The 23,728-nt window shown below is 36.5% G+C and overlaps 1 protein-coding gene across 4 annotated transcripts in view; it reads left to right on the forward strand.

The window, feature by feature from the left end:
• Window positions 1–23,415, forward strand: part of NLN (neurolysin) — a 44,806-nt gene extending 21,391 nt beyond the window's left edge. For 2 of the 4 annotated variants that reach the window (XM_076361687.1, XM_076361686.1), the window contains exons 4-13: window positions 4,809–4,916; window positions 6,425–6,527; window positions 7,256–7,416; window positions 8,849–8,984; window positions 11,243–11,609; window positions 12,973–13,174; window positions 17,220–17,406; window positions 18,717–18,845; window positions 19,334–19,470; window positions 22,893–23,415. In XM_076361687.1, coding sequence (XP_076217802.1) covers window positions 4,809–4,916; window positions 6,425–6,527; window positions 7,256–7,416; window positions 8,849–8,984; window positions 11,243–11,609; window positions 12,973–13,174; window positions 17,220–17,406; window positions 18,717–18,845; window positions 19,334–19,470; window positions 22,893–23,027 — 1,665 coding nt within the window. In that variant the 3' untranslated portion in view covers window positions 23,028–23,415. The remainder of the gene's footprint in view (window positions 1–4,808; window positions 4,917–6,424; window positions 6,528–7,255; window positions 7,417–8,848; window positions 8,985–11,242; window positions 11,610–12,972; window positions 13,175–17,219; window positions 17,407–18,716; window positions 18,846–19,333; window positions 19,471–22,892) is intronic. The other 2 variants (XM_076361688.1, XM_076361689.1) reach the window with 2 other exon arrangements.
• Window positions 23,416–23,728: the final 313 nt, after the last annotated feature.

Genomic DNA, 23,728 nt, shown 5'->3' on the forward strand with positions numbered 1-23,728 from the left:
TTGTACTGTTTCTTTTGTAGCTCAAACAGGAAGAACATTTGTTTTTGTTCAAGTGCATCTAGTGACATTTAGTAATAATTTTCCAAAAGTGTAATTTAAAGATAATGCAAGGAAGCTATCTAATGTGAAAACTAAAATATATACATTTGTGCATGTTTCAGATGTGAATCTTCCCTTTCAACCCCACCGATTTTTAACCTTCTTGTGATGCTGATAATATATTGGAGTCCTATTTCTTGGAGTTGTTGTTTGTGCTTTTTGCAGCGTTGACCGGGAACCAGAATAATGTTTGCAGCAACTCATTAAAGTGCCTTCCAATACCATTGTCTTCTATTGCTGCGTTTTCTAGTCACATTTTCAAGTGTTCTCCCCTAGCTGGGTATTGTTGTTTATGTGTTTGTGGAGGTATTTAATAGCCCCATTTTGAGGACCTTCTGTTGTGTGTTGGCAGATCGTGCCTTATGTTGATTTCCACACCCCCCACGACCCGCCCCCCCCCCCCCCCCCCGTGCCTTATGTTGTTTTTTTTTTTCCCCTGCTCTGTTGCTATTAATTAAATGGTTTGATATGTTTTTATTATTCGCTGTGATTTTCCCCACCCTCCAGTATAGTATACACAGATACATTTAGGGCTAATCTGCCATATCTGTATATCTATATATTTTTAATTTACAGGAATTTCTGATAGTAGCTAGTGAAAACTGATTGCTGTTATTTGCTAGTATTACTTTCTTATAAACTTTTTTTTAATCTTTTTCATTTGGTGCTTTCCTACTTCATTTTTCTTTGCAGCAATACTTGGCTTTTGTAACAGTTACAATTGTTGCTTATATCTCCATTTAATTTTGTTAGAGATTTTTCTTGGCTTAACTGCAGCATGCAAACATGTTTTAGTATTAGTTTTCCAGAGATGCAACCTCTGAGCATATATCAACTTCATAATAACTATGAAAGTAGTAGCAGTTTTTGCTGTAGAACAGATGTGAAATTGCGAATAGTGCCAGACTGATCAAGTCTTGCTATTTCCAAATTGCAAAGTTCTTGTTAATTTTCGCTAAAATTCTAATGCCTTCTCCTGTTAGAAATTCTTAGTTGAAAAGTCAGGTTCCAGGAGCACATAAAAAAAAGGGCTTCCACAAACAGAAATGTTTTGCTGAAATCGTTTTATCAGTTTAAATGAGCCAGTAAAACATTTTGATTAAATCAGGATTTTCATGGCCTCACTGAGGATTTAATAGTTCACGTATATGAATTCAGTTTCAATCCTACACAGGGGCCAGATTAAAATGTGGTGAGGAGAACGAGGGCCCTCACACTCCCTGTATTATTTATAATACAGTCAGTCCTCTAAATGATGAGTAAATCTGCTTGATCTCAGTGACATCCTGAATGTTTTTGCTCCCTTTAACGAAGACTAAACTTTTCTAAGTCAACAACTGTTTAGTATTCTGTCTAAATTCTGCTTATTTAAGAACTGTTGATGGTGGAAGATGTGTGAGGTTTTTGTATTTAATTAAAAAAAAAAAACCAAACTGAAAATAATCTAGTCTCTTTCTTTTCCCCACACATTAGGGGAAAAAATTCCTGCGTAACTTTATGTTGTTGAATATGCTCCAGATCTTATTCTTTAGAAAACTTTTATTTTGGGGTCTGAAACTTGGAATAAAGGTGAATTTGGTAGTGAAACTATCATTTTAAATTTTATTACTTCTAACATCTGCGCATGTTGGCTAGCAGAGGCATGCTCAAGAATGTTACCAATCTTCTCCACCCACATGCCCTCAGGAAACTCAGCCTGATGTAAACAGCTGCTGCAGTTTTTGTTCTTCATATTCTGAGTAGGTTTTGTTTCTTATTCTGCCTGAAGATTTCTTCGTGGAATAAGGTAGCATGGTTGTCCAAAACAAACATGAAATGGTATATAAAATCATCAACAATGACCATTCTAAAACTTCTGGAAAGTTCCAAAATTTCATGTGTAGTGTATTCAAAATTAGCACTCCTGTTGTGGAAATTGTTCATCAAAGAAACACAGGATGACATAGACCATCCTGATCAGACCGAAGTTCAGAGATGACCACAGAGCACCCTTGGTTCCTGTGCCTGTGAGGGTTTGTATGCTTGCTTATCCTTAAAGACCTGACAGGTCTTTTTTAATGCATATCATCCTTATCTTAAGCATGTCTGTGATGCAGATAAACTTCACAAAGGCTAATATTAAGACTAGAAGCTATTTAACATTGACTTCTTTTGAAGTGTATGGAGAGATGTATAGTCATCAAGAGAAGGATGAAGAACACTGACTTAGTTCTTTCCTCCTTTTTCCCAAAAGAATCTTTCTCTTTCTTAGCTTTAGAAGGAGCCAATATGCACTGGCTTTAAGGGCTTGAAGTTAGTGTTTGTGAATTCCCTCCTTCTGCCTAAAATATTTGCTGGGTTTAGGCCCAGGAGATTTTCAGGAGCATTGCAGTTCCATATGCCTAATGGAGGGGCTGGGAGATCCCTGACAATGCCTAAATAACTCAGTGCGACTTTTCATAATCTTCTGTCCTTAACTGTTACTGTAATAAAAGCAGTGTCTTTTTATAGAGATTAGAGCACTCCATTTTTTTTTCTCAGCCTTTCTATTTTTGAGCCTTACAGCACCGTTAGCACAATATAAATGTTAATGTAGTGACAGTATCGGCATTTTTCACCTCTATCATTTTGAAGTCATGCTTTTTCTATCACACTAGTCTTAGGTCAGAAAAAAGAACCCTGGAATTGTGGGTTGTCCAGTGGAAAAACAATATGTGAAAATTCTGATTGTTACAAATATTTTTGTACTCAATATCACAGCATTGACACTGCTAGATGTAGTGCTTGTAGCATAAAGATCTTCATGAAGCTGCAGAATTTCAGGGAGTATTCTTTGCAAGAAGCACAGCAGGAAGCCCGAGTGTCGCAGGAAGTAGGGTAATAGCATTCTTTTTATCTTTGTGTTGGGAAATATTCTGTGTGGCTTGCCTTATGCATTTATCACAAATGAGGATGGAGATGTAAGGTTTGACTTGGAGACGACAGAGGGCGTGATTTTCTTTACTTACTTTTCTCCCAAAAGGAGATTTCCACCATTTACATCCTTTTATTTAAAAAAAAAAAAAAAAAAAAAGCGACAGCCAAGTGCTGCAAAAATATCATAGCCATGGTGAAGGGTACACCATGCAATCACATGGCTCAATCATCATTGACTTTAGCTGTGTGGTGACCTATAGTAGTTAGAACATCCTTTCATGAGTCTATGGATTTTTTTTAAAATTACCTGTAAACAGTAATATTAAAAAGAAAAAATATTCAACATTCATCATATGACAGCATTGGTAAACTAAGTTAAATCTGCCTATTTGTCGTTAACTCTATCCCTGCCGAAACCAGGACAATATTGCTTTAGAAAAGTTAGTTTATCACGAAGTGAAGTGATTGTTGTCTTTTTTTTTTCACTGGACGTAGAAATTCTTGCATATAGACTATTGGTATATGCCTAAGAGTTTTAGGCACAATGGCATTAATGCTTAGCAGTCCTGCTGTAGCATAATGCTACTAGAACTTGTGACTCTTTGCAGAGTAAAAACAAAACTAAACTGTTCTAAGCTCTTTCGTGGTTCTAAAAACCAATTTCCACTAATTTTTTAATCCTATATGCAGGGAACTGGTGGGAGTAGACATTGTTTATGTGTTGTTGCATGGATTATTTTTAAATGACAGTTGGGAAAATACCTGTTTCAGAGTTTTTATTCTTATTTATTTTCTCTTGGAATACAACTAGCTTCCTGTCTCTTATTTTTTCTGTTTAAGGAAGAGAGGTAATTTGCACTGGCAGGTCATTAGTTGACAGCTGTACACAGTTGTGTAACTCTCTCATAAAATTTGCATGTTTCAACGTCCTTACTTTTCAGAGGTGCTAGTCAAGAATGAATTGTATGCAGGTAAGCTGACAAGAGGGTTGTTACGACAAGTCAGAGCTAATTCCAACAGCTTTGTATTTGAGGGCGAACTTAAATAGAATATGTCCTTTTTAACAAGGACTATAAGTTAATACCTTTTTTTAAACGTTCACTTTTAGATGAGGGAAGATAAAATTAGAATGTGTACAGCATTATTTTCAATTTAGGACAAAATGGCAAGTTTCTGAATTAAACAGTTATGCTGTAGTCAGTTTGAAGGAAGAGCCTCACAGGACTGATCCATGTTACGTTATAACCAGTATTTTGTCTCTTAATGTTGGTTGCTTTAGGAAATGACCATTCAAGAATCTTCGTAATGGCATAACCAGACATAGAAATACTGTTTTATTTGTTGTCACTGATTGATTTGGTCTGAAAGAGAAGATGTGTATGCTCAAATTTTATGCCATCTGATAATCGTCAGTGACACATCTAATCTTTTGGGTTTTTTTAATTCCCTCTAAGTTTTAAGGTACAGTGTTACCTTATAGCACTGATTTTCTTCAAGTATATATAAGAAAGCTATCTCTACAGAAAAAGCTTAAGTGCACTGTACTATAAACTAAAAGGGCTTGCCCTTATGACAGCATGTAAATGTGATGAGATACCTGGTAAAAGAAAATTATTTTAAACCCATGCTAAGTCAATATAAGAATAGTATAGTATAAGGTAACTGTTTTTGGAAAGTCCTTCACACTAAAATCTGGGATGTTCCTCTTTTACTATGGCGGTGTTCTAAAGAACAACAGTTAGAAGACCCTTCTAATGCTTGGTAAGTTTCTTACACCACGTTGTAAATTCAATTATTCTATACTGTCATTTCAGCAAACCTGCGATCTTGAGAATGTAAAGCCTGAAACAAAGCGGTATCTAGAGAAATCAGTTCAACTGGGAAAAAGAAACGGACTCCATCTTCCTAAAGAAGTGCAGAATGTAAATACGGACTATTAGTTTATAAAGCAAAGGTGACAAACTGTTGAAGGGATAAAATTACGGTTGTATAGCTGTGCTAAGCATATATTTGAACTTTGTGCTTTTGGACCTGCTTAATTACTGCTCTTATCTTAACTGTTCTTAGTTCCAGATCCATCCTTTAAACTTCAATCACTTCAATCAGGTTTTTAAATTAATCTGTTAGCTACCCACGGTACTCAGTGGATAGGAGTGGTATGCATCACCTCTCTTAGCCCTCCTCAGTAAAAGAAGCCTATCTGGAAGAGTTTTTGTTATATATTCTGATTACAGAGAATGCCTAAATTAGATAGATTCCTAGCCAAGAGACCTCTCAAAAATGGTATTTGTGAGTCCAAGCTTCAGAAGTGTGTATAATTGTTACAAAGAGACAGCTATTTTAGTTTCAGTTATTAACCAGTGTTGTAAAATGTGTCCAAGATTTTAGCATTTTGACTAAAAAAACTTGAGGTAACTTAAAGGGAGCACAAGCCGCGCTGAGAATTTTGGCTCCATTAAGGGAGGATTTACTCAAGCATATAAAAGCACTTGTCACTTCTGAAAGTCATGAAGTAAAATTTTCAGCATCTCAGATGCTGACATAATTCTCTTTAAATTCTGAGTGATGTTGTATAACAATCTCGTTTTATGACTCTTGAATAGACTTTACCCTGTGTAGAAAATAATCATTCTTCATCCACATCCTTCAGTTAGTGGGAACAGCTTCATGTGTATTTGCATTGCATAAGGGCAACTGATGGCTCTACAGCAATTTTGAAATACTTTATAAGGAGACAATAGTTGAATTACATTTAAGTAAAAACTTGACTAATGATAGTCTCTGCCAGGTTTTGTATTTGGTGTGTATTCTTCTACTGGTAACTACTGCATTTATGTGAACTTGACAGTAAGGAGTAGAGACATGCTATGAGATATATTAGAAAATATTTCAGATGGGTGAATATCAGGATTTTTAAAAAAGTTTTTGGAATGGTCTTGTCTTGTGTGGGTATTCTCTTCTTTTTGTCATACCTGTACAATTCCAAAGGAGTGTTTTTCAATAGGTTGCATGCATTTTTACTCCCTTGATTCTCATTGATTTTAGTGGATATTTTTACACTTAAAATTGTAATTTAGGCTTTTCAAATAAAAGAAAATAATTGAATGTTAGCACATAATGCTGTTCAGAGAATGTGTTTGTGTTCAGTCCCCTCTGAGTTGAGAACACATTTGAAATGTTGTCGGAGCGATAGCCCTGACCCAGGGTTCATTGGCAACAGTATTGCTCAGGACCAAAAGAAAGATAAAGGGAGGCTGAGGGAGAGTGAAGTATGACGCTACCTGCAGTGTGTTACTTGCTCAATGCTGGTATTCACTGTCGGCTATTAGAAAGTCTAGCTGGAAAAAGTGAAATACTATTCATGTGGAAGATAGTAATTGCCAAGTTTGATTTTTGTTTTTCCACTAAGTTCAGTTTATACCCGATACAGGAAATAAAGACAATGAAGAAAAAATTGAGTGAGCTGTGTATAGACTTTAATAAAAACCTGAATGAGGAAAACACATTTCTTGTATTTTCTAAGGAAGAACTTGGTAAGTAGTACGCTTGCTCCTTCCATTTCTTCAACCTTCCAGTTTTACTGGAGTAATCATTTTTGGCCCAGTGAATGATGGTTAGATGAAGTGAAATTCTGACTGTTTTCCAGTCTTCTCTGCTTTCTTTTTAATCCTTCCCCAAAGTCAGTTTAGAATTACCCTTTGTAGGTGTTTATGATCTCTTCATAGATCTGTGCTTCCTGAAGTGTTTGCCTTGCATCAATTTAGCATATCTGTCCTACTTTTTTTTTCCATAACTTTACTCTTCTCTGCTTCTTTTATCAGTTCTCTACCATCAGGCAATCCCCTGTGTATTATATTCATTGCAATTATTGGAAAAACTTTTCTGTCCTGCAATATATTTTAGCTACTTCAATCATTTAAACTGTTCTAGAGATTTTATGTGACAGAGAATTTGGGGATTCATTATCTGAAGGGCAGGGCATAAAATGTGCTTTAATAACACCAGAGATTTTTTTATGTCATACTCAGTTTTTATCTGGTAGCCTTACATATATTTCTCTTTTGCTCACAAGTGTTTCCAATTTTTATTTTGCTTTTGATTTGAAAAAGTTTTAGCAAATAGTTGTAAAAAGAAAGGTCGTATTTCCGTGGAGATTTCTGATGTCAAATTAGATTGCAGCAAAACAAATGCAACAATCTCGCAAAAAGAGAGGGGAGTAGGTAATTCTGGTAAACATTGTTTATTAAATTGTGTTCTATAGAAGGCCTTCCTGATGACTTTATTAAGAGTTTAGAGAAGACTGAGGAAGACAAATATAAAATTACTTTAAAGTATCCCCACTATTTTCCTGTCATGAAGAAGTGCTGCATTTCGGAAACCAGGAGAAAAATGGAATCTGCCTTTAACTCGAGATGCAAAGAGGTATGTCATATATTGACTGTTCCACCAGGTGATGACAGAGTTGAAAAATGGAGCTAGACATTCAAATGTTAGATTTGAATTCTATATATTGTCTAGTACTATGAAATCAGAACTTATCAGTGTGATATTTAACAGTTCCTTGCTCCAGTTTATTCAGATGTCTAAAGACCTTAGAAGTTGGTGATCCGCCTGTGTGTGTGTGTACGTATCTTAAAGTTTCAGTGGTGCTGTAAATAGAAGTAGGATTTTGATCTTTTGCCAAATTTCCCTACAGTGTTCTGCAGCTGCTTACTGGCACTTTCCTCCCAGAGAAGGACATCTGATTGTAGCTTCGGTAGTACTTTGGGATTCTTCAGAATGAGAGGGGTTATTTAAGCACACATTTTAATTATGAAATACAGGTGATTAAATGTGAAATTAACACATTGCATATTGATGAGAATTTTAATGATGTTAAAAAAACCCCAATTTTTATAAAAGATTCACTTAATTATCTGCAAAATAGCTGGAAACATGCCTTATAAAACGAAGAAATAATTTCACAAATAATTTGTTTGATACTGGTGAGACCAAGCATCTAGACAGGTACAAAAATAATGAAAAGGATAGAAAGGGTAGAAGAAGTGTCATTCAGGCAATTGTACCAACCATTTGTTAGAGAACAATGGCAGAGTTGAGCTTTTATACTTGAAGTGCTGGGAAATGTGAAGAGTACAAGATAAGATAAAATGGCACCAAGAACTGAACACTCTGCAAGTCATCACACTTAAAGGGATTTGCTGTTAAAACTGTGGGACAATTTTTGAACCTAGTGCTTGGAAAAAAAGGTTTTTCCCTGAGAAATCTCACTTTTCCAGAACTGGAGGTTAACACAGTTACATTTTCAGCTTCTCAAGGATCCTCCACCACATTTAGGTCAGGGCCTGTGGTTTTTGTGTTTCAGATGTCTTTCTCTGACTGCTGTTGTCAGAGTGGCAGAAGAGGGAAATTTGCAAACAAGCTTTGAATGTTGGCACAATAGCTTTGCCGTCTGTCTTCACCACTAACAAGCAATTAAGCCTGCTGTCAGCCATTTCCCTGTTATCTTTCACATTTAAATGATTGATAAAGGAAATAAACTCTGTGCAACAGTCAAAGATTTGTTACTATCCTAAAAGGAAATGCTATATCTTTAGATTAATTAAAACAGATAAATTATAATAGGGAGAGTAATGACTCAGATTGACTAGAAAACTAGCTACCTGCAGTCAAATGCTATGACAAACAAATTACAAGGATCTAGCTAAACTTACATTATTCTGAATTTATATCTTAAAGTGTTTCATTTTAAATGTTTGCTGTTTCTTGTGATTACAGATATTACTCAGATTATTGTTTCGATAACATGGATTTTCTGGTTTCACTTTACAAATTTCCCTCCTTTCTTTTTTAGGAGAACACAAAAATTCTTCAGCAATTGCTTCCACTAAGGGCAAAAGTAGCAGAACTTCTTGGTTATAATACACATGCCAACTTTGTCCTGGAGGTAAACACTGCAAAGAGCACAGATAATGTAACAGCCTTCTTAGGTTTGTTCTTATTTATAAACAATACTTTTATATTTGGTGTGGCAACATGACTCCTCAGCCAAGATAAATTTAAATAAGTAATTGGGTCACAGTGTCCATCATGTTTAGATAGAAAAGGAACTCTCTGTTGCCTCTGTTCTGGCATGTATTTTTTTTAGACCATAGCTGTACAAATGCAATTGCTCCGAAACAGGGAAGCACAAGACAAAAATCTGAAAATAACTGCTCTGTGACAGCCAATATAGGCAAGTGGTTATGTTTTTCTCTGTCCCAAAATGCAGTTATCGTCATTTAGAAGCAGAATAACACGTGCAGCCTAAGCAATTTTATTAGTTCAAGAGGCTGTGTCACAGTTGCAGCTTTTCATTCCCTTAGGTTAGCTGCAATTTTTTGTGTGTCTGTAGCCTTAGTGTCTTTTTCTGATACAACTGCATTAAGTATAATGAAAGATTACAGTATGTGGTGATGCAACTTCCATGAGCTGAATTAAAAAATTAAATCTGGAATGATAGATTAAATCTGGAATTCAAAAGCTCTCTAATGGAATTTGATCTGAAAACAGACATATCTTGAAAATTTTAAACTGAGCAGTTTACAAATTTATAGTCATCCTGTTGACCTCAGTGGGCCCACTCTTGTGCATAGAATTAACCTCTACTTTCTGGAATTACATAGTTCCACAGAATAGTATGTGTTCCTTCATTTATGTGTCCTAAGAGCACTTAGGATTGTATATTGATATATCATATAAATAAACCCCCCAAAATAATTTGGTACAGCAATAAAGTCTGTTTGGTGGTAGTGGGTTTTTTTGTGTTTATACACTAATAAAGAGGTACAAATGCGACTCTTCCTTCACCTGTAATTCTGTTGCATTTCTCCTGTTATAGTGTGAGCTCAGCTCCATATTTGGCAATACCAATTACCCATATGCTTGTCAATGAACTTACACTTAATTTTGATTTATAATTAAATGTTAGAATTATCTGATTTTTTTTTAAGTGTACTTAAAGTAGTTTGGACTCTTTTCTATCCATTATATTTTTGTAATTCTAAGTAGGCTTTTATAATACTGTGTTTTTTCAATTGTTTTGAAGCTGACACACCTCATAATTTAGCAGTTATTGTTGTGACTTTAAGTTTTTACAGTATGAAATCATATATTTTTCTATTCATAAATGTCATGTTTCACAGTAACTCTCATAGAGGGAGAATGTTCATCAAATTAATTGTCAGCTTTAATTTAGGTCTTTTGATATATCCTCAGCTACAATCATGACAGTATGATTTCCTCTGCTTTGTTTATATATATTCATGTTTTAAATCAGTGTTCATAAGCTGATCTTATGGCTAGGAAGAAAAGCATTCTGTCCTATGACATATTCTGAATTTAGCCTAATAAGAGCTGCAAACAGTATTTCAGTCATGTAAATGCATATAGTGCCTTACAGCCTACCTACCTAGAAATAGGTGTGGCAATTCCTAAATTTTACATGATAGGTAGCAATAGTGAACATTAACCTGAATTCTTAAGGAAGAAAAAAGTGTCTGGTAGTCCAGAAATACTTACAAGAGAATAAGTACAGTATGTCCTTTATGGGAGTTTCAGTAAGCTCAGATGTTTTATATTCAGTGTGTTGGATTCATAGTGCTATGACCCTTTCTTGTCCAAGAAAAGCTATATTACAAAAAATTGCGATCATAGAGATTAATATCCAGTGGCTTTGGTAGTTTAGAAGCTAGTCATCATATAGGCAAGAACTCTATAAAAATGTCTCTTGTTCTTTTATAGGACTTTAGCTAGAAGTAGGTCATAATCTGTTTTGAAAAGTCTTGGAAGAAAAAGTAGTGTTTGAATTTTGTGTTGCACTTCCAGTAACTAATAGTAGTTGTAGTCCTCAGCTGTTTCTGCAGAAACACATCAAGAGAACTGAGATTACATGAGGTAAAATCAAAGGCTTCAAGCAAAAGTGTCTAGTGTTACTTTCCATTTCTGATGTCTTTGAAAAAGTCTAAATTTACCAAAACCCTTCACAGTACTGCTAGGCCTATGTGGACTCCTGTATTATTTATAGCATGCCTGCAATTAAAACTCATTAAGACAAGAAAGCAGACAGTTTGCTTTGCTGTTAGTCAACAAATGGAAAACTCTAGTATCCACTCTTGGGGCACGTATTTAAAGTTACGAGTCTATTTTATAGGAATACGCATTACAGTAAGGAACACAGAAGTTGATTCCAAGGCAATCTCTGTTTCAGATGATTTGAGTAAGAAGCTAAAGCCATTGGTTGAGGAAGAAAGAGAATTCATTCTAGATTTGAAGAAAAAGGAGTGTAAAGAAAGAAACTCTGATTATGATGGAAGAATCAATGCATGGGATCTTCATTATTATATGAACAAAACAGAAGAACTGAAGTACTCCATAGATCAAGAAAAGCTGAAGGAATACTTCCCAATTGAGGCTGTTACAGAAGGCTTACTGAATATTTACCAGCAGCTGCTGGGACTTGTATTTGAGCAAGTAGAAAGTGCTCATGTTTGGCACAACAGCGTTACTCTTTACACAGTAAAGGATAATTCAACAGGGGAAATGTTAGGGCAGTTCTATTTGGACCTTTACCCCAGGTAATTATGACTTGGTGTTTTACTTATGTGTTTAAAATGGAATTGGTCTTAGTGGGTTGCTGGTGTGGTTGAAATTAAATGCATTTGGAAGTAAACATTTGTCCCACTGACAAGACTATTACTGTGTTCATTAAGTTGTCCTCTGGACTGTTTTCAGATTGTTTACACTTTTTCTTTTTTTGCAATACTACCACGTTTCTTGCTTATATTCAGTTTATGAAGCATTACTACTTTGTTCATTTTTTGTAGTATTGCTGTCTAGTCAGTTGTCCATAATTTTTTGCCTCTATGAACTTTTCTCCTTCCTAACTGTAATATTGTGTTTTACTTTTCATTTATGTTGAACTGTTACTCCAGTCTGTTCAGATCAATTATATTCCTATTTGCCAAGCGTTCCTAGTTTCTCCCAGTTCCTCTTTACACTTCATATGTGTATTTTGTACCCTGTTGTCCAGACTGCTAAAGAAAATATCAAATAGATCAGGACCAAGAATAGATTCCTGTTGAGCACACCTTGAAATGTACTTCCAGATTGATCTCTGTAGCTCTCTAGCTCTCTAATAGCTATTTACAGCATCATCTGTGTTCTGTCAAAATTAGGAGACTAGACTGATTTGACAGGATTTATTCTTAGCTAGTCCTTTTTGACTGTTTCTCACTATTGTTTGTGGGTTTTTTAAAATTACTCTTTAGCAATTTATAAATTGGCTGATATCCTTTTTAAATATAAATTGATTTAAGGCTTCGCTGAGTTAAGAAAATTAGGTTAGTCAATACAATAGTACATAAATCGTTCTTTTTAAGATAGGCATGTTATCTCCTTCACGTGTTTGCCTGCGCCCCCCTTTCTGCGAATCATGTGAATGGCTGAACCTATTTGTTAGTAAGATTCTTCTGACTTAACTACCCAGTTAACTACTCAGGTTTAGGGCAAAAATTTCAAAATAATTTTTCTTTAAACTTTTGGATCACACTGAAAATGCAGTAAACTGTATTCGTCTCCTGTAATGAAAAAAAAAAAAATACTGCTTCAGAGGACAGAACCTAGTCCTTCCTGTTACAGTAGCAGTTTAAAGTAGAATTGGCATCTGAAGTATATATACTTTCAGTATTTGAGTAAAAATTATATTCTTGTAAATGCTGCTGTGAATCTTAAACTGATGTGATTTAAGTACTAGGGTTTTTTGCCCTTGTGCTCTTAACAGGATCTTAAACTTAGTGAGGCTTAGAAGTCATGAAAAGATGTAATTTCTTTCTGTAAAGCTTTAAAGAGACTGATTGTCCCTGTTCTTGAACAGGCTTCGCCATTCTGGTGAGCAGGCTTGTGGTTTGAAGATAGTGTCTGATATATTTTCTTATACAGAGAGGGAAAGTATGGGCATGCAGCATGCTTTGGTCTCCAACCCGGCTGTCTTCTCTCTGATGGCAGCAGAATGATGTCTGTAGCTGCTCTGGTAACCAACTTCACAAAACCAGCATCAGATCGCCCATCATTGCTGCGACATGATGAAGTAAGGACTTACTTCCATGAATTTGGTCATGTAATGCATCAAATATGTGCACAGGTTAGTGATGTTTCAATTTCAGTGTAAGACTTATTTCTTTCTCCACTGTCTCAAAGCAAGGTATAAGTCTGTTTTGGTGGTTTCTAATTTTAGTAAAGTACGTACGCAATTTTTTGGTTATTTTTCAAAGTGGCAGGTTGGGTTGGGTTTTTTGTTTGTTTTTAATTTTTATTTAAAAGTACAGCAATGAATACACCTTCTTATGAAAAACATTTTCATAGGAACATATACTTTTGCATTTGCACCATGCAGGTACCTGTGATGAGTGAATAGATCCATGTGTAAGGTAAAGAAGGTGCTCAGTGGTGGCTTCTGTTACAGCTGTCAGAGGGCTTTTTATTACTTCTAGTAGCCTGCTAGATATTAGAAGCAAAAAAAGGTTGCTGTACCTAGGAACGCAAATGATTTGTGAATCTAGATCACCTCCAGCATTTTGGCATTTACTGCTCTTGAGAGCTATCACTCTTGACATCAAAAGCATAAAACAGGTCTTGCCTGAGCTATTGTATTTTCTGCTCTCCTATCTGACAGTCAGGGTTCTCACAGTGACCAGAAAGAACTGAAGCTAGTCTGCAGATTTTGCATCAAGATGTCAAGTTGTAAAATTGCTGGTTTCATTTTTACTTGCGTGTAAAATTCATTCTGCCAGATGATAAATTTATTATTGGCCTAATGAAAATTTTATGTTTCAGAGAGACAAGTCTCAGTATTCATTCACCAAAAAATTCACGTAATTATCTACAAAGCAGTGTAGCACTGCTTTCATCTTCTTTATAAACAAGTACCAAATAATAATATCAGAGAAATATGACACATATTTCCAGGGCTCAGTTTTGGGGCCAGTCTTGTTCAATATCTTTATCAATGATCTGGATGAGGGGATCGAGTGCACCCTCAGTAAGTTTGCAGACGACACCAAGTTGGGCGGGAGTGTTGATCTGCTCGAGGGTAGGAAGGCTCTGCAGAGGGACCTGGACAGGCTGGATCGATGGGCCCAGGCCAACTGTATGAGGTTCAACAAGGACAAGTGCCAGGTCCTGCACTTCGGCCACAACAACCCCATGCAGCGCTACAAGTTTGGGGAAGAGTGGCTGGAAAGCTGCCTGTGGGAAAAGGACCTGGGGGTGCTGGTTGACAGCCAGCTGAACATGAGCCGGCAGTGTGCCCAGGTGGCCAAGAAGGCCAATGGCATCCTGGCCTGTATCAGAAATAGTGTGGCCAGCAGGAGTAGGGAAGTGATCGTGCCCCTGTACTCAGCACTGGTGAGGCCGCACCTCGAATACTGTGTTCAGTTTTGGGCCCCTCACTACAAGAAGGACGTCGAGGTGCTGGAGCGTGTCCAGAGAAGGGCAACGAAGCTGGTGAGGGGTCTGGAGAACAAGTCTTGTGAGGAGCGGCTGAGGGAACAGGGGTTGTTTAGCCTGGAGAAAAGGAGGCTGAGGGGAGACCTCATCGCTCTCTACAACTACCTGAAAGGAGGTTGTAGCGAGGTAGGTGTCGGTCTCTTCTCCCAAGTAACTAGCGATAGGACGAGAGGAAATGGCCTCAAGTTGCGCCAGGGGAGGTTTAGATTGGACATGAGGAAAAATTTCTTTCCTGAAAGAGTGGTTAAACATTGGAACAGGCTGCCCAGGGAAGTGGTTGAGTCACCATCCCTGGAAGTATTTAAAAGACGTGTAGATGAGGCACTTAGGGACATGGTTTAGTGGGCATGGTGGTGTTGGGTTGACGGTTGGACTCAATGATCTTAGAGGTCTCTTCCAACCTTAATGATTCTATGATTCTATTCTATGATATTAGATTTTAACTCTTGACCTTGATCCTAGAGACTAGGACTGCAGAATAACGAAACATAGTCATAGAAATCCATATATTAAATTAAACAAATGACATTCAAGCAAACTTCAGAACAAGTAGCTAGACTTGCTTAGATATTTTTGCTTCATGTTGAAGGTAGAATTATAATTATAATTTGATCATCTTCACCCTAAGACAGGTGTTTCTGAGCTCAAAAATTGAGAAATAAAACCTGTTCATTCTTTTAAACGACCTAGAAGGTGTTTACAAATGAGACACATTCAGCATCAGTATAAAATCGACCACACCATTCTGATAACCAATGAGGATGTGCCTGGGTGTTGCAGAGCCCCTTCTGGGCAGCCCAAGCCAACAATTCCAATGAATATGTACTTCACTTGCTGTGGAATTGCACACAGGTCAGGGAGGCCTGCTTTCCAGTTGTCTCTCCCACTGCCGAGATGGTTTCTGTGTGCATAGCTACCATGCTTCCTGCTGTTGTATTTTATGTAAATTGTTATTTACACACCTGCAAATACCTTGCTAGTCCCACGTAAGAACATCCTCTCCTCTGGGATTTGTGTGTGCAAAGCACTATCTTGTTTCATATGATGATTTGTTTAAGCATGTTAAAACTTGACATTTAAAGGGTATGTGGGGATCAGACTGGGTGGGAATCTGTGAGCTGCTGGTAAAGGTCAGCTTTTGGAGACTGATACTCATTGTAATGTACTGGGGGTCTGCTGGAAAGTGAGATAACAGGGTGGGGAGGGGATCTGTTTATGCTGTTAGGAAAGGAGACCTATTGAAGTACCTTGAACCAAATGTCTTAGTATTTTTTGTTAGTGTGGTGCGCTTGTGTATGGGCAAATGAGGGTATCTGGAGGCCAACAAACTCTTGCACTCCTCTTGCCTTTTGCTCTAGCCACTTCTATCACCATTTCTTCCCAGCTGATGCTTCCTAGCTTTTCTTCATAGCTGCTACTCAGAAAGTACAGTAAGAAGGGCAAGCCTGTTACAACTATGGATTTGAGTAACCCAGAAGTGTAAATGAAGGCAAATGTTTTTCTCCTTTTCTGCTGTTCTTCTGAAGATATGAGGGGAAGATACATGCACGTGCCATAGCTGTCAGTTCAATGTTATGACCTATATTATACATGCTTTTTCTTTTTTTTTTTTTTTTTTTTAATCCTTCAAGAAAGTAAGTTCAAAAGCCAGTACTCCTGTGGGCATCTATTCCCTGATGGAGGCAGGAACCTAAGAATATCTACAGCTCTTAGAAAGGGCATTTGGGAAACTGAGAACTCTCTTTTTCTTTTAGCGCTTGAAATGTTTTGTTAGAATGCTGCTGAGAAGGGAAGAACAGTAAAATTGGGTTGGCAAGAGGAGGTAGACCTATTACAGGATAAGTGTGGAGTGAGACCAAATAATTTCTGTTCTCATTTGAACAACTGTCTTTCAAAAGTGACTGTTTCTTTTTAGAAATATTTTGGGTTTGGAATATATTTTAATGAAGATTTTTAACTGTACAAAACTTTTCTTCAAAATTAGTATCTAGGGGGGCTTTTTAAACATGAAGTGACTGATGATACTAAAGTAAAAAATAAAAAGCTCTAATGTGCTTGGATTTCAGAAGAAAGATTCTTCTATCAGTGAGTGTACAATTTGGAGACCATTCATGGATAAAGTTGCTAGGATTCATTTATTTTTAAGCTCAAAAAATTGTGCTATATGTTAACCATATGCCTTATGAATGAAGATAGTTAGGACAAAGCTTAATAGGATAAGTTGGTCAAGCAAAATCTTTCAATCAGTGCAGTAGACTGTAATTTTACAAGTGTATAATTGGAGTTTATTATTTTACTTCGGGGTAATATAACAATTTTATAACAATTTACAAATTATATCATTGTCATAAACAGCACGGAAACATTTGTATTGCTCTCATAACCTAAAAGGTAGAAATCAATAATATTAAGAAAACTGAAGCACCATTTCACATCAGTAGAGAATGCAGTAAATAACTATTGAGTAATCTATTTTGTTGCTTGGTAAAGTCTTATATCTGAATTTTTGCCCTCCTTTCTTTAAAATTCATTTTATTATTATTATTGTTGTTATTGTTATTGATGTGTTCAAATGATTCCTTTTGCTGTGATTAACACTGAAATTTTGGCATCTGAAAGTTTACATTCTGCTAGAAATCCTGGCTTCTATTTTCATATAATACAATGGCTTTTCCTTTTAGACTGATTTTGCTAGGTTTAGTGGAACTAATGTGGAAACAGACTTTGTAGAGGTACCTTCACAAATGTTTGAGAACTGGGTGTGGGAAAAAGAACCGCTACAGCAAATGTCAAGACATTATAAAGATGAGAGCCATGTTGGAGACACTCTCCTTGAGAAACTTGCTGCCTCTAGACTGGCTAATACAGGTATCTCTCTGCCTTCCCTCCCCACAGTATATGTATAAAAATATATAATTTAAAAAATTGGTGGGAAACATTAAAGACAAACATAACAAGCCCATTATACTGCTTCTGTGTGTATATTTATCACTGTCTTTTTGGGTTTATTTGGATGGGTACCACCATTAATAAAGGCTATGATGAGAGCTACCACTGTTTGCAGGAACAGTAGCAGCTCTGATTTTCCAGGCTACCCACAGGACTAAAATACCTTTGCATTCCTCTGCATGTGACTTTTTTACCTACCAATTTTGCTCATTTAAAATTGGGGCTGGGGGGAAGGTCCTGGGTTTTCTGTTGTTTTTTTTCTGGTAGCCCAGGGCAGGCACTGTGCGTGAATACAATATCAGATTTTCTACATGTATCATCTACATTTCATTTGCACTTGACAGACGTGAAAGTTGTTTGCAAATTTACTGAACATACATGGCATATCCCAGAGAGAAGTGTTGTAGCCCTGCATTTCTCAAACAGCCTCTTAACTTCTCAATCCAGAACCTTCAGTCCGTGTTTTCTACCTTCCCAGCAGATGTACTGCCTTCCCAAACTAAGGTCCCAATTCTCTTCTCCTTCCATGTCTTGTACCACCTTACATGTATCTCCAAACCGAGATTGTAATGCCATGTCATTACCTATCATCTCATTGTTATTTTGTCACTCTCACCCCTCTGTCCCTGTAATCAGGACTCCCCAATATCATAGTCTTACCCATTTATGGTACAATTTGTCATTAAGCCGCTGCTGTTTATTTCATACTGCTTCCCTATCCTGAACAAGAAGTCCTTGTCCTTCTGGTGTGTACAGGCACTGTAGCTACATAAGCATTTTGTCTGAGTAAAGGTTAATATCTTGTAGTTTCTTAAAAAAAGCCTACAGCAGCTGCAGCAGCAGTTCTTGCTGTTCTTTGAAGTGTCTTAGGGTAGATATACCATCTGTGCAAGCCCTGAATGAAATGGTATACTGGAAGTGAAGACAGCTGAAAACATAATTTTAAATACTGAAATTTGCTTTTAAAATATCTGCTTTATTTTGGTTTTGATCTGTGAGGAAAACAACGTTTGAAAAGATGGAGCTTATAATGACAATTTCTTTATTAAAAATATGCCTCTCAACTTTTTGTAACTGAAGCAATTCAGATGGAAATGACAAAACTCCAAGTTTTTTCCATGGTTAAAATTCTAGTAATTTAGGATGCATGTTGAGATCTTTGAATGAAAGGTGCTAAAGAAACTCCAGCTACTTTGATGCTAGTTAATTAAATGTTCTTACCCAATTAGGCCTTTTAACCCTCCGTCAGATTGTTTTGAGCAAAGTTGACCAGGTGCTGCATACAAAGCCATCTGCTGACCCAGCAGATGAATATGCTAAATGCTGTGTGGAGACCCTAGGAATTCCTGCCACCCCAGGTATGTCAGTATGAAGCTTTTATACAGAATGTCCAAATGGTTTGATTAAACATGCCTTTCTTTCCCAATAATGCTTGGCATACAAAAAAACATGAGTTGTTGTTTATAAAAGAATCTACTTTATAAAGCTGAAATAATTACTTTGAAACTTGGGGTGATCTTACTGATCTCTTCTGAAGGAAGATTAAGGTAAATATAAAACTTAACCTTTTGCAGGTTATATTTTAGAGTGACATGATGTGAATACCACTTTAGATGTTCTGTGACATATGTGTTGAATGTGCAACTAGCCTAAAATGGGAAACTGAGTTTCCTTTGTAGTCAACAGAATATGGCCAATACTTTGAGGCATACTCAGACCCTTTATGTTAGAAGTTTCAAAGTAGTTGATGCAAATTCCTTATTAATTTATTCTTAACGTTGAAGTAATGTCTACATCAAAGAAATAACTGCATTTGACTTAAATTAATGTTAATCTACTTTTCAAGGAACAAACATGCCAGCTACTTTTGGACATCTGGCAGGTGGTTACGATGGTCAGTACTATGGATACCTGTGGAGTGAAGTGTTTTCCATGGACATTTTTTATAGCTGCTTTAAGCAAGAAGGAATAATGAATCCAAAGGTAGGTAATGAATACTTTTTACTAAAGACTTTTGTTGCACTTTGTCTCTGAAACCACATTTATTGCAATCATGATCCATAGGTATAACATCTCAAGTACTGCTTCTGTACCTGTCAAGTTCAGATCAACAAAAGAAAGGTGTATAAATAACTTAATTACTTTAGAAAATAATCTTAAAATTTCAAAGAACATTTGGATTTTGATACAATTCTTACATAGTCATATATTTAATATTATACTATGACACTTTTAAGACGTTGTGTTGCATTGACTAATGCCTTCCTCTTTAATTTTAGACTGAAAAAACATATTCTTCCATTGCAGGAGCAGATGCATATTCTTCTGCTGTGAAAGCTGTATGATAATGATGCTCTATTTCCATTAATAGTACCTCAAGTGTGTGGTACTTTTACATAGTTATTATTTAGAAAACTGAATTTATTTTTAGCTTTCTCTTTCACAGCACAGCATAACTTGCAAATTTTTTCCCCTTTAGTTTTTCTCCCAAGTGGCTTTTGAAGTTCAAATCATTGACAGGTTCTAGATTTACTGGGCTTTTTTTCCGTTGTGTAATTCTCCAGTCTCTTCTGCCTCCAGCAGAAAGAAAGGGTAGTTAGTGATGTGGTTAGTAGTCCTGCCAATTCTGGCAACCTTTTTTATTTTTCAGAGATTATAGTATTAGACTTGTGAGTTGAGATGCTGTAGTTCTATCACGGGAAAGACCTTTTGGTTTTCCTGATCCTCTTATCTGTGTTCTGGATTCAGCAGCCAGCGCTAGTTCTTCCCTTCAGTAAATGTGTACAAGAGAGAAGTAAAGGAGAGAGTAGAAAGTGCTTGACTTTCCTGTTCCTCTCCTGGAATTTGCCTTCATTCCTCCCTTTCCTTATCACAGCAACCAGAACTTCTATAACTGTCCCTCCCTCTAGAGGGTGGAGAAAGTAAACAAGATTAGACTTTGACCTGGACAAAGAGAGGAGTCCAAAGAGGAGATGGGGTAGGGGCTAGAAAACTGAAGCAGTGGTTAGGCCAATAAAACCCAAAAGGGGTTTTATGAAGAAAAGCAGCAAACTGAATAGTTTGAAAGGTGACAAAAAGTTTACAGGTCAAGATTGATTTTGAAGTGCTAGGGATTCATGACAGGTACATGTGAGAATAAGCATACTTGCTTATTCAGTGGGAATGTTGTCACTCGTAAATAAGAGCAGGAGAGAAGAAATGGCAAGTTAAATGAGAGAATAAAATAACGTTTTAATAAAATGCTGTTCATATGGATCTTAAAAATGGCATTTGGGGAGGGGTCAGACTTGCTGGGGTTTTTTAACTGCTAGCAGCTGGGAGAGATAGATAAGGGTGCTGGTGCCAGACTTGTGGGACTTTGTCAGTTCTCTGTTCTGACACACGCACACCCCTCCAGTGTCATCACAGACCTTTTTTCTGTTAGCTTTACTCCCTACTCTCAAAACTCTCTTCTGAGTGATTGTATAGTCAAAACCCTAAGCTATAGTTTGCCAGAATTGCTCTGTGACCTTTACGTCTCCTGAGGGATGAAGGTGCCTTTTATTCTGATTTTTTTGGGGGAGATTTTTGTTTTCTTTGTCTGTGTATGGGAGGCTTTGAGAGTACATTAATTATGCTAGGAGTGGATATTTGCAATGGTTCAGCTAAAAGACAACTAGTGCCTCTTTTTAATGTGAAGCCTGCTATCCAGGCTAAGAAGTGAGGAAGGAAAAATGATTATTTGTGTGTGTGCGTGTGTGTATGTCGCTCACTCTCTAGCATATGTGTGCACACATACACTTTGCTTCAATGCTGATGTAGCTTCAGGGCTAACTCTGTGGAGATTTTCCCTCCCTCTTCAGAGCAATGCTATCTTCTCAGATTGGTTCTCTTTCAACTTGTTCTCCTTATTTGCATTCCATGTAAGTGTAACAGAGTTCCACAGGATGGGACAAACAATGTTTTATAAACAAATACTAGATACCAGTATGATTTTTGTAGTTACTCATACTTCATTGTATCTAGATTTAGACTAGTCTTCAGAACAGCAGGAAAGGAAAACAGTTATGGTATTATGACTAGGGCTTTTAGAAATTTGGCTTACCTCTTCCTGTTAGAATAAAACCTTTCTTCCTGTTTTGAGCAACAGTTATAGAAACTAGTTTCAGAGACTGTATCTATAAAAATTCTTCAGCAAACACTTAACTCTAGCTTACTTGGTTGTCACACTCCTCAATTCTTCCACATTATCTGAAATAACTACTGGTCGCCCTAGAACTGAGCAATATGCTGGCTCTGGAGAGACAACAGCAAAGACTCAAGTCTACTCAAATAACACTTTTAAACTACAAGGACAATTTCTTCATTTGCTGCTGATGTTCAGGAAACTAACACAAATAGTGAAGTATAAGCAATGCTTCAGTGAATTTTTTTTTTTGCATTTTAGTTTTTTCCAGCTGTAATTCAGACAATGTGATTGGTAAGGCAATTAAGTCATGGAAGTCCATCAGTTAAAAAGACCTGTGCTTGTTTTTGCAGTACAGCTATCAGGATGTAGTGTGGTCCTGTAATCTCATAGCTTTGACGTGTAGGGGAAGTATATATGTGTATATACAGTGACTAAAAGGAAGAACATTGTTTTCTTCAATATCAGAAGCATCTGGGACATCTGCATGCAAAATAATATTTTCTTATTGATAGTCATGTCTCAGAAGCCCAAAATTCTCCAGATATGTTCTTTAAAATATGACTTCTTGTTAAGAAAGTCCTCATTACTTAGTGTTGTTTCAGAAGCTTGGTTCGTTCTTTTTAAAGGAATCCATTCCTTCTGAAGTACTAATGTTTCTTCCTGAAAATAAAACCTGAGTTAAGTCTCCGTTACTTTAAGATACTTTAATAGGGAAGTTAGATGTGTTTGTATATGTTGTATATACTACTATGCATATAATATGTGTATACGTGCCATGTCATTCCTCAATGCTATATCTATCTGTCTCTGAACTATCATCTCTGTTCTCCAAACAGAGATTAAAGAAAGAGAAATCATCAATTGAGAGAGAATGGATGTTAGGTTCCCTTTTCCTGCCAGTCAGTCATGGGGATAATCCATCACTGAAGATTGTGTGGAGATTGTGCGTGTGTTATGCTTTATAGAATGTCTTCCAGACAAATTTTGATTGTAGCTTCCAAAACAGTGTAAAACCACAAGAAAAATTATTTCTTCAAGAATAGGTTAAATTTCTGCTCTCTTGAGTTCTTCCAGCAGATCTAAATTATACTTGTGGTGTATCCTGATTTGGTATTAAGAAAATCTGGAAGGAGGGAAGGTGTTTAATCATAAGTAGATTTTTAAATACACAACAAATACAGAAAAGAGGCAGTTTGCAGGATAAGAAATACTAACGTTCTGCTTTACCTTTTATCAGGCTGGGATGAAATACAGAAACCTCATTTTGAAACCTGGAGGATCTTTGGATGGGATGGATATGCTACAAAATTTCTTGGAGCGTAAACCAAGCCAGAGAGCTTTCCTGTTGAGTAAGGGATTACGTGTTCAGTAAAATTATGGTTCCTTTGTAATGGCATATAAGTATGGAATGAGTTGGAAATGTCAGTGTATTTCACATCTTAACTATGTATCACTCTAGGAAAATTGTGTCACTTTTTGATGATTTTTTTAATTGTATAAATAAAAATGTGATTTTTTTAAAATTGCATAGGACTACAACACTTAACACATCAGGGAAAAAATTCTGAAATGTGCAGAAGCTGAGGGATTTGGGTGGTAATTTTTTTTAATTGTTATGAAATAATACTAATCAGTATGGGGAGTTGATGCTGTGTTTCTTTTTTAATAGATGCACTTAAACTATGTCTTTTGAATGAATTTTAAAACTGGAGGGGGGAAAAAAGGATGCTACAAGCAATAAAAGAAACAGATTCATTATTCTTCTGTATTCTTCTATTGTATTGATGGCTCACCAGTGTCTTTGATGGAGAGGAAGTGTGGTTGATTTCATCATGGTTTGGGTTCAGTCTAGCTTCCTGACAAATTTCAAGACTGAGAACCTGCCCCAGACACCTTTACAGCAGAGATACTTGTGTGATACTTTCAGACTTAATTCTGATGCATGTCAAATTCTTGTATCATTTATAAACTTATACAGTATAACTAAAAAGAAAAAAAACCTACCATTTGAGCTACCATTTTCTTCCCTTCATTGAAGGAAAACAGCCAAAATCTATGACCTTGGCAGTTCTT

The sequence above is a fragment of the Aptenodytes patagonicus genome, chromosome Z (assembly GCF_965638725.1).
Source record: "Aptenodytes patagonicus chromosome Z, bAptPat1.pri.cur, whole genome shotgun sequence".
Classification (NCBI taxonomy): Eukaryota; Metazoa; Chordata; class Aves; order Sphenisciformes; family Spheniscidae; genus Aptenodytes; species Aptenodytes patagonicus.